General features: G+C 38.7%; 1 protein-coding gene across 1 annotated transcript in view; it reads right to left on the bottom strand.

Moving 5' to 3' along the window:
* Window positions 1–13,854, bottom strand: part of TRPM5 (transient receptor potential cation channel subfamily M member 5) — a 40,004-nt gene extending 26,150 nt beyond the window's left edge. Inside the window, 8 exon segments of the mRNA XM_064453263.1 lie at window positions 253–371; window positions 1,222–1,324; window positions 2,637–2,828; window positions 4,669–4,733; window positions 7,229–7,409; window positions 10,779–10,945; window positions 12,493–12,673; window positions 13,632–13,854. Of these exon segments, the coding sequence (XP_064309333.1) occupies window positions 253–371; window positions 1,222–1,324; window positions 2,637–2,828; window positions 4,669–4,733; window positions 7,229–7,409; window positions 10,779–10,945; window positions 12,493–12,673; window positions 13,632–13,748 (1,125 nt within the window). The 5' untranslated portion in view covers window positions 13,749–13,854.
* Window positions 13,855–16,062: the final 2,208 nt, after the last annotated feature.

A 16,062-nucleotide genomic window follows, 5' to 3' on the forward strand; every position in this document is an offset into this window, starting at 1 on the left:
TTTGTTTGCTTTAAAGGTCTGTACAGAAGCGGGGGAAGATTCTTGCCCCAAAGAGCTCAAGAAAGAGACCGTGACCCCTGAATCATTCCTCTATCTTTAGCCACTGTCATATAGGGCACCAGAAAGAGGAACAGCCTAAGGATGCATACTACCACTGCCCAGTCTCTTAGTAGAGAATGCAGGTAGTGTTAAAAACTGAAGTACACATTGGATTATACACCAATTGTCCTCTAAGGCAATAAAACCTGGTACCTTCCACTCCACGTCACCATTGAATATTTCACTTTTAGCTATGTCCACTCTATTCCAGGCCACTGCTAGCTTCAGTTCATCCAGATATTCCTGAGCCTCCTGACTGTGGCTTTTACAGGCTGGCAAAAATAGGAAATGCAGATAAACTCAGTACTTTACACTTTTAATGTTTAATTTAATATAGTATTGGTAATGCAATTAGCAATACAAGCTCTCCTTCAGCTATCACAGATCTGTGGGTTGCTTAACCAGGAACCGCTCACAGCATTTTTTTTCCTAACTTAAGAAATACTAATATTAAAAAATATTGACTTTTGCTAGCTGAATTCTCTATTAAAACATTAAGTTTAAATGTCTGTAGGATTTTAAGAGGGACCCTGGCCTGCAGAAAGTGGGCTATTGTTTTTGCCTTGTTTCAACTAGCACATTAAGAATCCCATATCTTCCCCTCCCCTGCCCCCTGCTAAATTTAGGCTAACACAAGCAATTAACACAAACTAAAATGGGTGTCAGAGCAACTGATGTCTTCTTTCAAAGATGCAGTGAAGATTTCTTATAGTACTAAGGGATTCTTTCTGGAACTAAGGCAGTTCAGGTCTACTTGTGGTTTTTTGTTTTGTTGTTTGTTTTTTTTTAATGGCTTGTAATTGGAATAATTGCTCCAGTATATTTCAGTTCTTCTATAACCTCTACTACTAAAAGAAGCAAGTAGTAAAATAAAAGAGGGATTAAAATAGTACTACACCATAGCATGAGATTAAAAAGCAAACACTAGTTTAAAGCAAAGTTACAAGAGCTATGGTAACTGTCGCAGTTAATTTGTCAATAAGCAAAGAGAACTCTGCATCAGAAACGAAATCTGATCCAACAGCCAACTGAACTTGCTCTGGACAAGAATGAAATACATTTATGGCACAGAAGAAGTCAAATAAGACAAGCATTACACTGGGCTATGTTTATTGTTCTTACCTTTTACTAAGGCTTTTAAAATGACTGTGTCTAGTTCTTCTGAACCATCTTGCTCAAAGTTGTGCAGAGTTAGAAGATGTTGGTGTGAAATAATGTTCTGAATCTATTGGTAGTTGAAATAAAAATAATGTTATGCATTGTCCAACTGCTGTGTATTAATGCCTAAGAGCCCAGTAGAGATCACCCATACAGTATTTCCCCAAAACTTACATTCAAATCGTAAAGCTGAGGTTTGGCAAGAAGACAAACATTATTAGTTTCCCATAAATAAATAAGTCCTAAGGCAAGGAGGGAGCTACTGACTTTCCTAAAATCACCTAGCAGGGTAGCAGGAACAGAACTTGGATATCCTGAGAACCAGGGTAGTACTTTAATTAAAAGATCCCTCCTTAACTCACATTCTTATTTGACTCATAGTCATGCTGCGGCCAGTGTACCACTAGTTTTGTTTTACCTTTTCATGCTTTGACATTTAAGCTTTGCTCTCAGCGTTGTTCATTTAAAAGCATAGTCTCTAAATCTTCTTTGAGTAAAAGTAATCAAATATTGATATATACAGTACTCTTCTCTTTCCTTCTGCTTTTCTGTTTATTGAGTTTTCTTTCTCACAGTGCAGCTGCAGCAAGACTGAGCATCTGGCAATATTGCTTCTAGATGCCCTTCCATCCCCTTGTGTTAGTGACCTCACAAAGTTCTCCCTAATGGAATTAATGTGTGGAACTTTTAAAGCTAAGGATTACAGCAGGGACTGCAAAGAATAAGTAGTGGGTCAGGTCGAGTGGACTTGATTTATCTCAGAGCCACGCAGTGCTTTTCAATCTTCACATAAAGACAATCTCAAAGTGGTTTTTTTGTTTCTTAAATACTTACGCGTAGTGGATTAAGTCCAGCAAGTGTGCCTCAAGACAGAGAGTAAGGAAAATCTGTGAATCTGTTTTGTCTTTCCTTTTTTTTTAAGAACACACATAAATGACAATAGATAGGATAATTTCTAAACACCCTTCATTCTTTTTAATTTATTCATGCTTATCCACAATTAGGTTGCCATTTAACAGCTGTAGATCATGAATTAGGTCTCTTCTGTTACAGCTGCACAAGCTCCACAGCTGTGGAATATAAATAATGCTTCATGTACTCTAGAAGGACTGTGGGGTTCCTGGGTGCTGGTTGTTACTTGAGGAAGTACAAAGCCCTAAGTGTTCAGCTTAATTGCTAGGACAAAGTAGTTTGTGTGATCAACCGACATTGGTTTTCATGTTAGAGAGCTATTCTGTGACACCAGTGCCAGAGCACTGGGGTACCCAAAACTTCTGGGCAGCTTCTTGTCAAACCTGTACTGAATGGACTATCAAAGCTAGAAATGGCAGGAGAGAACTTGTGAATGTGATGCATGTAATTATCAAACATGAGCTCACTGTTGCTGTCCATTGGAGAATGTCCTTCCACAAGAAGCTTTCTGCAGGGAATTTCTCCTTAAATTGCCTTTCAACAGCCTCTGGTGTGATGAGCTGTGGGTCATTCATGAATGTAGCTAAGATGTCAGCTGTACCTCCAGACCCTGGTAAGATAAGCCATGGAGCAGAATTTTCCAAACTGCTGCAAATTCTCTGTAGTTTAAAAAGTACATTTTTAGAATTCACTTATTGGAAGAAAGTGTTATTCAAAAGAAGGATTTCTTGCAGGCTAAGAATAAATGTGTACCTAAACCAGATTCACTATGGAGTCAGTCTGGACTCCTCTCAACTATTAGGATTTTTCTGATTCTGTAGCAGGTTGTCCATGTGTAGGCCCCTGACTATACTTTTTTTCACGACACATCTGCTCAGTAACTAAGCAACCTGATTTGGACAAAAAATGCACAAAACTTCTTTGTCCCTGACTTCCCCTCTCAACCCTACGGTTTGTGTTTCAGCATAGTCAAGTGCAAGAGGGGCACTATACAGAAGTTCTCAGCAGGCTTTTCTGGCTGCTAAACCTGGCGATATGTTCTGAAAATCAGGAGTTTGCCTGTGGGAATACAACGTTGGGCCAAAGGAAAAAAAAAAACCACTGAAGCATAGCAACTACAAGAGTTAAATGCTGATAATTCTACTAGTTGTGCAATTAGAATGAGTCAGGCAGGTGGTTGAGAGAGGAAAGCGGAGGCTATGGCATCATAACTGCAACAATGACTATTTGCTGCCTCTCTATTTTGTACTCTGGAGTTATGCAAGAAGCTAACGAGATTCTAAAAATCTAACCATTTGCTTGTTGCGTAGGGTTTTTTTTTTAATTAAGGGTTGGGGTTTTTTTAACAACTTTTGTAGTCCTTGGTTTGTGTTATCCAGTTTGTACTTAAGAAATTGATATTCTAAAAAAGTCCATTCCCAGCACATGTAAATTTAGGGCAGATCCAGCCAGTCACCTTTGATTTCCAAGTCACTTTGTTCTCTAAAACTTTGAAAAGAGGGTTGATAGGCTGTGATATGTGATTTTTCAACACCCAAGATATAGAAAATGCTATATTTAGCTTCTAGAAGAAAAACTTAAGAGGTGACATAATCTTAGTTTAAACAGTGAGATTTCTAATACCAGTGTGTGCCTTAGTCCAGCTGACAAAGATATGACAAAATACAGGGACTGGAGATTGAAACTAGAAAACGTCACCAGAAATGAGTCATTATTCTGAAAGAGGTTGCCAGGTGTGGCAGAGTCTCATAACTTGGAAACTTTAAATTATGGTTAAATGTCTCTCTAAAGGTACTGTGGAGTATTCCTTTTCATCTAAGAGTGTTATAAAAAATGCCACGTGCACATACAGGCTGCTACAAAGTAACAAAATAAAATACCAGTAGAAGTAAAATAGAAATCAAAGAGTATCTCCTAATTAACAGGTTCTTTAAGTAGTAGAACTACTCAGGAAAAAATCAAAACTGAGCCTTTGCTGAAGAAGATATGGGACTGTTAGCAGACAGCTCTCCAGTCTTCTATCCTACAATGTATTTTTGCTCAGTGAAACTTGGACACTATAGTTTTAAATGGCATATCTAGCAAACCTGGTCTTGTACTGCCTCTGAGCTCTGTGACAGAGGCAGTTGTCTCATGGTTGCTGGACAGCACTGAATGATTAATCTTTTTTGGTATGTGATCTTGAGCATAGTATTTCTATTTCACTGGATTTGGAGCTGGCTTCTGTGGGTTTGTTTTGGTTTTGGATTCCTCCTTCCCACGTACGAGCTGGCAATGGAAACTTTAATGATCAGCTGCTGCCTATTCAAAAGGAAATAATTCTCCCAAACAAATATTGGCAAATTTAGTATTAACAGAATTCAGTTCTAAATGATGTATAGATATTAATTTTGACTTTATGTAAAGTGCCAGTGCAAGTGTGTGTCATCCAGCCAAATTTTCCATTAATTACTTAGCATCAGTTAATTAATTTTTCTGAAGTTGCAAACAGTTTCTTACCTCAAGTGTGCCTGGTCCTCCATTTACCAGTAAGCAAAGCACAGGGATCTCAATGCTACCCGTTCCTGTGAAATAAATGGTTTAATTTTAAAAAACTTAACAGCTTTCACAAAACCACTGTGTTTTTGCTGACCCCTTGAGAACACTTCCGTTATGTGCTGTTTTAGCACCTACCAGAACGTGAGCCTGCAGAAGGCAGGCAATTGCAGAAGCAAGTGGCAGAGGAAGAGAATAACATTGTGACCTAACAGATAGGGTCCTAGTCTAAGATTCAGGATGAAGGCACCTTTGCCTCATATGTCCTGCATGATGCCTGGCAAGCAGCCCAGTCTGTTCTCACCTCAGTACACCTCGGCTGCAAAATATGGATATTGGCACTTTTGTATGTCATAGCACTGTTGACTTTTTAAGTTATTTATTTACTGCAAGGTGATCAGATAGTGGAGTAATGGAGCTGCATTAGAGTGCAAGACAAGATTGTCAGGTTGTCAGAGAGGCAGCTGCCATTGTTTATATTAAGATAGAGTTAGAAGTGAAAAGCTGTCAGTTTGTCCCAAGTGTTACGCCTGTGCCTAACATGTGCAGGAAGGTGTAGTGGAATTCAGAAGAAAAGCCTGATAAAAGGAGGATTTAAGAGTATGAAGAGGCTGACTTCGTAGACCAGCTAGGGTAAGATGAGTCAGATATGAGTTGATAAGAACCATCTACTTTTTATTACTCTGCATAAATAAGCTTAAAATGTCATTCAGCACAGTCTAATGTGGTGATTATTAATAACAATCATATACATTCAAAAGAAATGCTCATGAAATATTTAACATGTCATGGCAGCAGGCAAAGAAATGCTGTAGGCATCCCTGTCCCTTGTCCCTAGCCATCCTCCCACAGGGCCCACTTATTTCTAGACGGTTTATACTGCAAATGCTGAACTCTGTAATCCAAAGGTGACTATAGATTGGCCTAAAAGAGCTCAGTCAAAACAGTAGCATCATGAGATAAATCCCTCTTTCAGCTGGAAGATAAAAGGCATTTGGTTGAAACAATTTTTTGATGTTTCCCTTTGTAGGTCTCCCAGAGCGTCGTACAGATCGCTACTTACTACTGATTGGATCTGTTGTGGGATGACTACAGAGATAAGGTAGAACTGAGCTCTAGCCAGGACATGACTGGGAAGTAACTTTATTGTTTTAGTGAATGGCATAACTAATGGCATTGCCATAATGGTATGGCAATGGCTGTACCTCCATAAGGTGATGCTCTAGTTTGAAGAGTGACCTCTGTGACTACAGGTGACTCAAGATATGTTTGTGGCTTCAGATATCCTTTATTTACCATAGATTTAGATAAAACTTAGCTGAAGGAGAGGCGGGGAGATTCTGACTTTATGCTGGGAAGGTGGTGAGTCCTTAGTTGCAAAGAATATTCAGCATATAGAAAATATCCTCTGAGTGACTTCTAGGCACTTTTTAAAATAGGGAAGTTCTGCATGACCTTATTAAAGTGTTTTTTACTTTAATAAAGTCACATAGCTTTGCTCAGCTTGAATATAAATGAGCTTAAATGAACAACATTGGTTTTGTTTATAGAAGATATCACTGAATTCAGTATGTTCCAGTGAAATATTTGTCAAATGAGTCAACATTTTTTGACAGAAAATTGTTCCACTGAGATTTTTCAATCAGATTTGGTTTGCAAGCAGAAAGAGGCTGCTTTCTAATTCTCAGCACTGCAACCTCAGCCTACCATTACAGTCCACCTGTGGTTTTTCCTATCTGAGTCACCAAATAAACATTCTTCAGGTGTGTTCATGCTCTCAGGTACATCTCTGCAACCATACTATGGGCTATGTAATTGAATATTCTATTGATGCATACAAGTGCAAATTAGTGAGCTGTCCCTTCTGTTTCAGCTGTGCTAGTGCTGCAGGTATTACAGAAACAAAGGAAAGGTAAAAGTAATTATATTAGCACTACAACTGAACTGTTTCCACAAATAGTAGTAGAAGGCCTGCCCAATACTCAGTTCTCGTTATAAACAAAGGTCACATAGATTTAGATGGCCATTAGATGCTACGTTGTTAACCCAGGATAAGATTTTATCCTGAAATAAATATGGCTTAAAATATTTCAGAGGGCTTTGGAGCAAGTCTTTTCTTCCAGTGTGGGAAAAATTCAAGACCCTGTGTGTGAGTGGGGATAAAAGTATACAACAATGAACATCCATCTCTTAGAGCCACTGATTAAGGCACTTAAAGCTGGATTTATTTTCCATTTGCTGTGTTTTAAGGCAAATTGAGCTATGCTTTGAAGATCAGCTTTGAGCTATGTTTAAGGAGATGCAATAAAAGTCAGGAATTTTGGTTCAAAGAGTAGCTTTCTCAACTTCAGAAGTTACCTTAGTTCTGTCTCTTACATAATGACAAATGTGTTTACTTGATCTTGTTTATGGAGATGATTGTCCAATTTGAGAACTGGACCTGCCTTTGATGAAGCATGGGGCCCACAGTTATCACTGTAATATTAGTATCATTCAAGTTCGCATGCTTATATAGTCTACTTACCACCATATCCAGTACGCTGTTCTGAAATATGCTTTTCTAAGGTGAGGCGTAGCTTAGTGGTTCCATCTGGCTCATCTGGTGTTATGTGATCCACCAAAATAAAATGGGAATGGTTGTGGTCCAGGGAATACAGTGGGCCTTGGATATTATCATCTGATTGGTAGTGTACAAGACTCTCATTCTAGAAAGAGGAAGAGAGATGTTAGTGTTTTCTACAAAACACAGTTCATGTTTTTATGTGCTTCATCTCCATTTTTGTGTTGTCTGCGCCATGACGTAGCACACCACCTTTGAGACACTTGAATAGACTCTTTGAAAAGGGTAGAGAAGGAGAATGTGCTCCTTCTGAAAGGTGGCAGATTTGACAGGACTGAAAGCTGAAGTCCCTGAAGTTTCTCTCTTGGGCTCTGCAAAATAGTGACATTAGTCATCATCTCTGGAACGTAGGCATTCAGAGGTTTTGGAAATGTTTGTTGGACAAATGAAAAGGGGCCGAGACCCAATAATTGCAGTCGGAGCTGTCATGTCTCAGAGGGCTGATGTCTCAGCTGGGAAAACCTATTCATTTCAGTAGCGTTTTGTCCATGTTTAGCCTAGTAGATAAGTTAGCCTGCTATATGTCCATATTAATTTAAATGCAGCTTTATTTAATTGACAGCGTTATATGAGGTCTAATGGTTATTCTTAGTTTGGAAATTGCATTCTAAAAGAGTGAGTGACAGGCAGACTTTAGAAAGTACAATCTTATTATCTTTTATTTTGGATGAGGGCTGTTATATCTTGAAATTATTTATTAATGGTTTTTTTTTTTGCATAAAATCACTCTCTGGGTAAAATAGATAGAACCCGTTTTAGTCTTTTGTTCTAAGTATTGTCCTACATATGGTCTTCCATACACACACTTTTTCAAGCTCCCCTTACTTCCTTAATAAATCTTTCCTTCCCACTGTTGCCCATCCACTTTGACATATCATTCCTAGCTGCAAGCCAGGCTATAAATGCCTGTTTATTCTTCTTTTTCATCTTCATAATCGCTGTCCTGTTGCAAGTAAGCCAGATTAAAGCAATTGTTTAAAATCTGCATTTCCTTCTATCATGCCTCTTTTCCAACTCCTGCAATCTTTGAATTGATGAACAAAACTCAGACTGTCACCTTGGCTATTGTGTCTGTGTATTGCATCTTTCTCCCACTAATTTGTTGACACAGACAGGTGTTAAAGCCTGTCTAGACATAGCAGTGTAACTATGCAAGTAAACTAGTTGTCATTAAGGTATAGCAGAGAGGTTTATGTTCTGGTTTTTAAGAGCCAGATCTTATTTAGAGCCTTTCTTCATCTCATTTTTTGGCAGTGCCAGAACAACAGGTGCCCCGTTGAATCCTGGGGGAAGTCCAACCCAGGAGTTATCCAGGTTCTTCTCCTCAGCCAAGGCCAAGGGTGATGTTGGAGAGGCAGTGAACATATCACCAGGAGCTCATAGCAGCACTACTAATGCATAAAAACATTAAGTAACCCAGAGGACAAGCTCCTTCACACTGTGGGTAGAAGAGTTGAACACGCTGCATAGCATGCCTTTAAGTGGCTTTCTTAAATGAAGCTGCATACAGCCAAACTAGAGAAGAGAAATCTCCTTCAAAGCAAGGTGAAGAAGGCTATAATCAGGTGTGTTCCAATGGCTTCTTTCCCTGTCAGCAGCTCTGCGAAGAGTAGGAACATCAGAGGCTGTTCCAGGAAAAAAAAGTGGTAAATGTGCATGCCCTCTACAAACAGCAAGTGCAAGTGCCACAGATTTATTTTTCCTCTTTCTCTGTGTCTCTCATTTGTTGGGGAAAACTTCCTGACAATTAATTTACCTTCAGATTTTGTTTTGACAGAGGGCGTGCCTATATTCTGCTGCCATGCAACATCAAGCCTACTTGCCAAAGATCTGGCCTTTGATTAGGAGCTGGAGGCATGACAATCAATTGAAAAAGGCCCTTGGGGATTTTCCTATTTATTCTCTGAAAATGTGGAAGTGATCTTTCAATGATGTTTAAAGCATACCATTAACGCAGAAGAAAGGGGAGGGATCCGCTGATTTCAGGGCTTGTTTTTCTCCTTGCTAGTGTGGATTGTTAGTTCTATTTTATACAACAAGCTGCTTGTATTAGTGCCAAGTATAAAGAGAACTAGGTTTAGATCAACATCCCTGTCTGTAGTTCCTTTGTCTTAAAGTTACTGACTAAAATCCAGAATGTCTTTGGGTGGAAGGAGTGCCAGAAGTCATAAGGTCAGGAACACTATACACTTGAAATATTCCTTGAGAAGGAATTCAGGCTTTAGTTAACAGGGGAAAATCTGATGCAATAAAAAGACCAGTGCACTTGTTTTCTAGCCGCTGGTTGGGAAAGATCCAGATGCATTTTGATCACTTAGCCTGGGAAGGAGGTGATATAGTTAGTTTGCATTTGCCAAAGCAACGCTCCTGAGCAAAATTCACAAACGCAATTAACCGAATTCTTTCCTCTGAGGTCCTTTTGGACCAGTTAAGCCACACAAATAGGCTGAAGTCTTCCAGCTAAAGAATCCCACCCAGTAGAGCACACAGGTAGCTGTCCTCAGCAAAAAGGACAGAAAAAGGGGAAGCCCAATGACAACACATTGCTGATATGGTCTGGCAGTCTCCCAGCTGCTAGCTGGTACTTGCTAGCCTATCTGAGAGAAGAACTAGGTGCAAGTTCAGAGGTCTGTGTTTGTCATTGTTTCTTAGATTCTGCAGGGAAGTAATATAGCACAGTGGAACTGTCATTCATTGTCATTACACACCTACTGTACTGATATAATATTCTAGTTAGGGCAAACTGTATGTCCAGTGACAAGAAGGTCACGCCATAACTTTTTTTTTTCCACCTCCAGGTCAATTCAGCATCATCTTGTCTTGATATTTTCAACAACTGTTTTGTAGGGTGAGGGTTTTTTTGGTTGGTTCCCCCCACCCCAACTTTGATTGCTTTGACCTGAATTGTGAATTCCCTAGAGCTCCCAATAACTAGACAAAATTCTGCATGGCTAGCATTTTTCGCCAGGTGTGTTGAGCAAGTTTTTGCATATTGGACAGCAATTCAAGGGCTACTTAAGAAAACTTGGTCTTGAAATATTTATGTCTTGTGTTCTATACTAGAAAATATACTTTTTACAGTATTTATGAAATAGCTTGGAGTAAGTGCTTCTGCAGTAAGTGGACAAGAGAAAAAATATTAAAGGTACCTTATGATGCATGATTTTTTCCTGGTGTTCATCCTGACTCTGGCTGCTGAGCTAATGTCTAATGCTGTCACCTGCTGGATATTTGCAGAATTGCGGCCAAGTATACTGAGTGCACAGGGCACAGAACCATTAGGGTCTAAAAATTTTTCCTGCTCTTTATTTCGGTTTTCCCCCAAAACACACCTGAAACCCCACTTTTGTTTTTAAGTTAGATCAACGTTGTTCTGCCTACTAATTCCAGTTTTGTAAAGGTGCAGCTTACTTCTGACCAATCCTGTCTTACGAGTAGAATAAGCAAAAAATACCTTTGTGTTGTCCAGAATTTCTCTGTGCTGAATTTTTCTGAGTGAAGTTATTCCTATGGCAATCACTCTTACTTTGGATGAAGTACTAGCCAGTGCACGATCTTGGACTGCTTGCACTAGGTGTCTTGTTATTCCTACACGTAATGCACTGGTAAGAATCCAGGCACCTGAAATTATTTTTTAAAAATAGTTAGATAATTTCTTTATAATTGAACATGTTTTTGTGTAAAGTAACTTTACTTGCAGTACTAGATTTAAGCTTTTTTTTTTTTTTAGATAGATAAACTGTAGACAGGTCTTGATGGACTGTAAATTTTAGAATTAAAATACATACAAAGTACGTGAGACTTCAATAAGGAAGACAGGAATAAATTATATGCCCAAGCAAACGTGCTTCAAATATCATGTGATGCAATGTTGCCATCTTTACTCTGATGTCAACACACCCGTCAGGAATGCTGTGTCCAATCTAGAGTCACTTACTGTCTAAATATGAGCAGGAACATCACTGTACCAAGCAGGTCTGATTGTGGCACAAGGAAGAGCAAAAGGATGGGGTGGAGGAAGTTGTTGGCTTGAACTGAGGACTAAACTGTCCCATGCAATCCCCCGGTAGCAGAAGAGATTGGGCCTAACCTGCCTAATCTGGTGTTCTTTCTCATGTTCTTGTGTATGTTGGAGAGTAAATTCTTAGGAGAGTAGGATTTACAGCACTATTGTTACGGTGACAAAGATTTTGGCGAACCCTAGGTAAACAGCTAACCAACCTTTTTCAAAAATGTAACACAAAGGAACTGGAGATCTTGATGCCGTCCAATCTTAAGTATAGAAGGCAGCTGGAGGTAGAGAATGTCTGTGTGGGACAAAAGTATCAAAAAGAGCTTTGATACTGGGCTGTTTCATTACAAAAAGCAAAACTGTTACAATCTTGTCTGAACCAGTGAGGCTAACCAAAAGCTTGCTGTGAAATGCTTATGGATATTTTCCCTTCATTTTGCAGGTATTTTCATAAAGCCACACTGAAAAAAAAATCATCTTAAATGAAAGCCACTTCCATGCAAGTTCCCAGACATTAATTTGTTTGGTTTTGTTTTTAATGCTTGTCATTCATGTGAACAGCCAGGGAGGAAGTGAGCTGACATATTTTGTGATATACATTACCAAGGTCTTTGTTTAAACTTGAGTTTAATTGTAGGCTGTTTTACTAACAAATTCTATTCAGCTCTTAGATTTGAAGAAAACAATCTTCAAAAAATAAAAACTATTGTAACATGATTTTGACTGGTAGCTAAAAAGTGAGAATGGAGAAAACAAGAATTCTTATTTTTGACATAAATTCACTCTTGTTGAAGTCAAATTGCTATGCTTTCTTAGGAATTATTTTGCTATGGCACCAAAGAGGAACAACGTGTTTAGTCCCATCTCATGCTATCTTTCTAGTGACATCTCTGAGGGAATAACATCTGGTAATTTTACACTTCAGGATTGGTTGCCTAGAGTAAATTGGTTACTTCAAACTTATTTTTGCTGTTTCTAATATAACTTTGATTTTTCAAAGCTATTTAAATATAAGTTGTAGGTTGCATTCAGCAAAGCCTTGAACTTCCAAAAATAATCATGTGAACAGGCACATTGAGATTAAAGGATCCCTGCATGCTAGGTGTCAGAATCCAGTAGGAATATAAACTTCTTCTTTAAAACCTAAAGCACTAACCTGTGCTTTGAGCTGCCTTTATAAGTCCTTTTTTTAAGGTGTCCCGTAGCCAAGGCTTCATCTGGAAATTTTCCTCTTCCCCTTCTAAGGAGACAACCAAATTGGGAGCAGGTAGCTTCCATTTGTTGCGCATAACTTCAAATATAGTTCCAGGATGAATGGTACTCAGGACCTTAATAAACTTCAACAAACAACAAAAAAACACTGAATAACAATGGGACGGTAGGATACAGTAAAGATATTATTGATGGTGAATACAGAGGGAAATTTATCATCAACTTAGTTATTAAAGAAAAATTTATTTGAGCAAGACCTGACGGAACTAAATACTAGGATGAATTTACCAGACTTCTGTATAATTGCCATCTCACTAGTTGGGTCAGTTCCTTGGCTCAATTCTGTGTTGTAGACTGACATATTGCTCTCTCCTTTAATGCTGCTATTCCTCTTGAACTGCCATCAGTTCCATGGCAGTCTAGCAAAGCCAACAAATTTCTTAGGCGTTTCTTGTTTCTGCACTAGCTGAAATATTTGCCTGATTTCAGGTCTGTTTTTCAAGGACATGTTACATGAATCCATTGCTTCTTCCTGTTCTGTATATATTTTGGCTTTGTGCTTAAGACTTAAGGGTGAAACAAAATCTTATGATTTCTGATCCTAGGAATTCCTTCTCCTCTAGCACTAATGTATGACTAATGAGGAGGTGGGTCTGTCCATATACATCCATCTCTGCGTATTAGCAGAACAGAGAGAGAGAACTTCAAGGAGAGTCTTGAAACGGCTCAAAAGTATGCTTAAAATGTTGACATTCATAGTGATTACTTTTTGGCAGAAAGAGGTTAGAATGGGGAAATGATGCAAAATGAGGGAAGCTAGGCACATGATTATTTTTTTTTTAAGGAAAAAGAGATCAACTACTTGTAGCCTGTCAGTGCAAGCCAAGTGATTGATTTCTGTATATTAATAGGCCTTATTTTAAATCACATTCATGTTCAGGAAGGTATGGTCCCTACTTTAATGAAAATGTGGTGTCTCACACTGTGGCACACTGACTCTCACAATCTCTACATTTAATGTTAAGAAGTAACAGCTGAACAACAGCAATAGTGTTCAAGGGTTAAAACTCCTCAGCGCTGTACCTTTCCACGTTTCTTCCCAGAAGCTGTGAAGTCTATTTCTCCTATGCAGTATGGTAGTTCTCTTATGAAAGCTTCTTCTTTGTCGCTGCTGCAGAGCTTGGTATCCATTTCCTCCATTGAATTTTCAAGGTGATCGCCAGTGGACAGAAGACTGGAAAATGAGAAGCTATTTAAACTGGAGAGGCCACAAAATCCATTAATTTACATCTAGCTGAGCTTTTAGTCAAATACTTTACTCTTTTACTATTATGCTTATAAGGTTCAGGTAAATTGGAGGTGTTTGTACCAAATGTTGGACATTATATACAGGAGGAGGCAGATTTCACACCAAAGCTTTGTAACTTAATTTATAAAAAGACATAAAGGAGTAAGGCACTCTCAACTCCTGTTCAGCAGATGGAAAGCTGAGTTGCAAGGTGCAAGATCCTGCAATCTGTCCAAAGTCACGTGGTGTGTCTCAGAGCCCAAAGGTGACCCTAATCCTACAAGACAGAAAGAGAAGCCTCAGCCACAAACTATTGGAAGCAAGAGTAGAGCTGTGTCAGTGAGTGAGTCACGGTTTCTTGATGTCGTTATGCATCATGCTACTATGACTTATAACAACCAACATGAACACTAAATAACTAACTGATGACATTGAATTAATCAGAAGATATATTTAGGAGAGGTTTACTCTCTGTTTGCTGTAGGAATAGGCTAATTTATTCATAAGCCAAAGTATTTAAGACCAGGCTGTACTTGACAAGAACATACAGTTCAAAAAGGCAGGTGTTTTTCTCTATACGTGGCTACAGGAATGATGGTGAGTAATCCATCCTAGAGCAAAGGTCATATAACAAGAGTTGTTTTTCTGCATTACACGAGTTACTGAAAAGGTCTGCTTGCTTTTCCTATGTTCCAGTTTGACTGAACTGATATAATTATGATTTGAAAGAAAACAGATTTCAACTTGTATGCCTTTTGGTTTTTTCCAAAACAAAAGCAATGAAGTAGCTCTCTCCCCTCTGCCTTCATCTGCATATTCAAGAATGTATTCAGTCCTTTTAAAAAATCCTTGTGATAGTAAGCCATAATAGTAATTAAGCCTACATTAATCTTTATTTCCTAGTCCAAGAGATTTGCTGTGGACTTAAAAGTGGGTCATGTGGGTCTATTAGGATGCTCCAGTAGAGGGAGCAAGCCCTCCAGCTGTTCCCTTGGGCTGGGAAGTTTCTTGGGATTCTGTATCCTGGCTGCTTCACCACTGCTGCCTCTGTATTTTCTTCTTATGTTTTCTGTGAAAACGTTTGGAATTGCCTCTGAAAAGTGGTTATAGACCCTCTCACGATTTGTTTCCCCTACAGCTATTATACCTCTCTATCCTCCCCCCAAACTTCTGTCGGAGATCACTGCTTTAAAGATGCTCATTCTTCTCCCTGCCTGCATGCTAGTCACTTCTGGAGAAAATTAAATGTTTATTCTGAACACTAGGATATCAGACTAGTCTGGTTAAGTCCTACCTAAAAGAATTTATTTTGGATTATCAATAATGGCAGTCACAGCACAACCCACCTTTTTTGTTTGAGTCCACTTTTCCACTGGAGATGCAGCTCTATCTCCTAAAAGCACAGAAGACAGTAGTCTGGGAAAAGAAGTAGTTAATATGGAGTCATAATAACCCATTTTGACTGTTATAAAGTACTGAAATCACTTCCTGGAACTTGCTGACAGAAAAAAGGATTTGATTAGAGAAAAGTATTCAGGATTGAATCTCCAGAGTACATTTAGTCACCATTCATCACTGTCCTAGACAGAACACATTTATTTATGTCTACACACAAGCAATGAACTTGGAATAGATACCAATTTATGAAGTAATCTGATGGTTAATATGGCCTCATAGATAGGTCCCAAGTGGTTACTTTTAAGTCTAGTTCTAGATCCTAGCTTGCAAAATTTGATCATGTGGTTACCTGTGCCTTGTCTTTTGGAATAAAGACACTGAGCTGCTGAGATTTATAAGGAATATTCTTGTAGTTGGAAATAGCATGTTATTTGATTTGCAGTTTAGAAATTCTGGTTTTCAATGGTAGTGAACAAGAGTGAAGGAGACAAAAATAGGTAAGATGTAGAAACAGAAGCTTTGTTCACAAGCTTTTCTAAGACTGAAAAGTGAAAAAGGCAACTGTTAACTGGCACTGCACAGGGCACTACTTTTTTCCTTTTTTTTTTTTAATCAGGCAGTCTCTGAACCATGACATTAGAGACTGAGAGCTTATTTTGGGGAAGTATTACTTTCATCTTCCCTCTTCTTATACCACTTCTTCAGCATCCCTGCAGGCCGCTGTCTTGATGGGATAGAGAGCTAAATGGAATTTGTTAGGTACAGCTGTTCTTGTGTTGATATTCCAAGCCCAAAAGCCTTCCAGCATCAAGAGCAGAAAAGTGGTAC

This window comes from Phalacrocorax carbo, chromosome 5 (assembly GCF_963921805.1).
Source record: "Phalacrocorax carbo chromosome 5, bPhaCar2.1, whole genome shotgun sequence".
Lineage (NCBI taxonomy): Eukaryota > Metazoa > Chordata > Aves > Suliformes > Phalacrocoracidae > Phalacrocorax > Phalacrocorax carbo.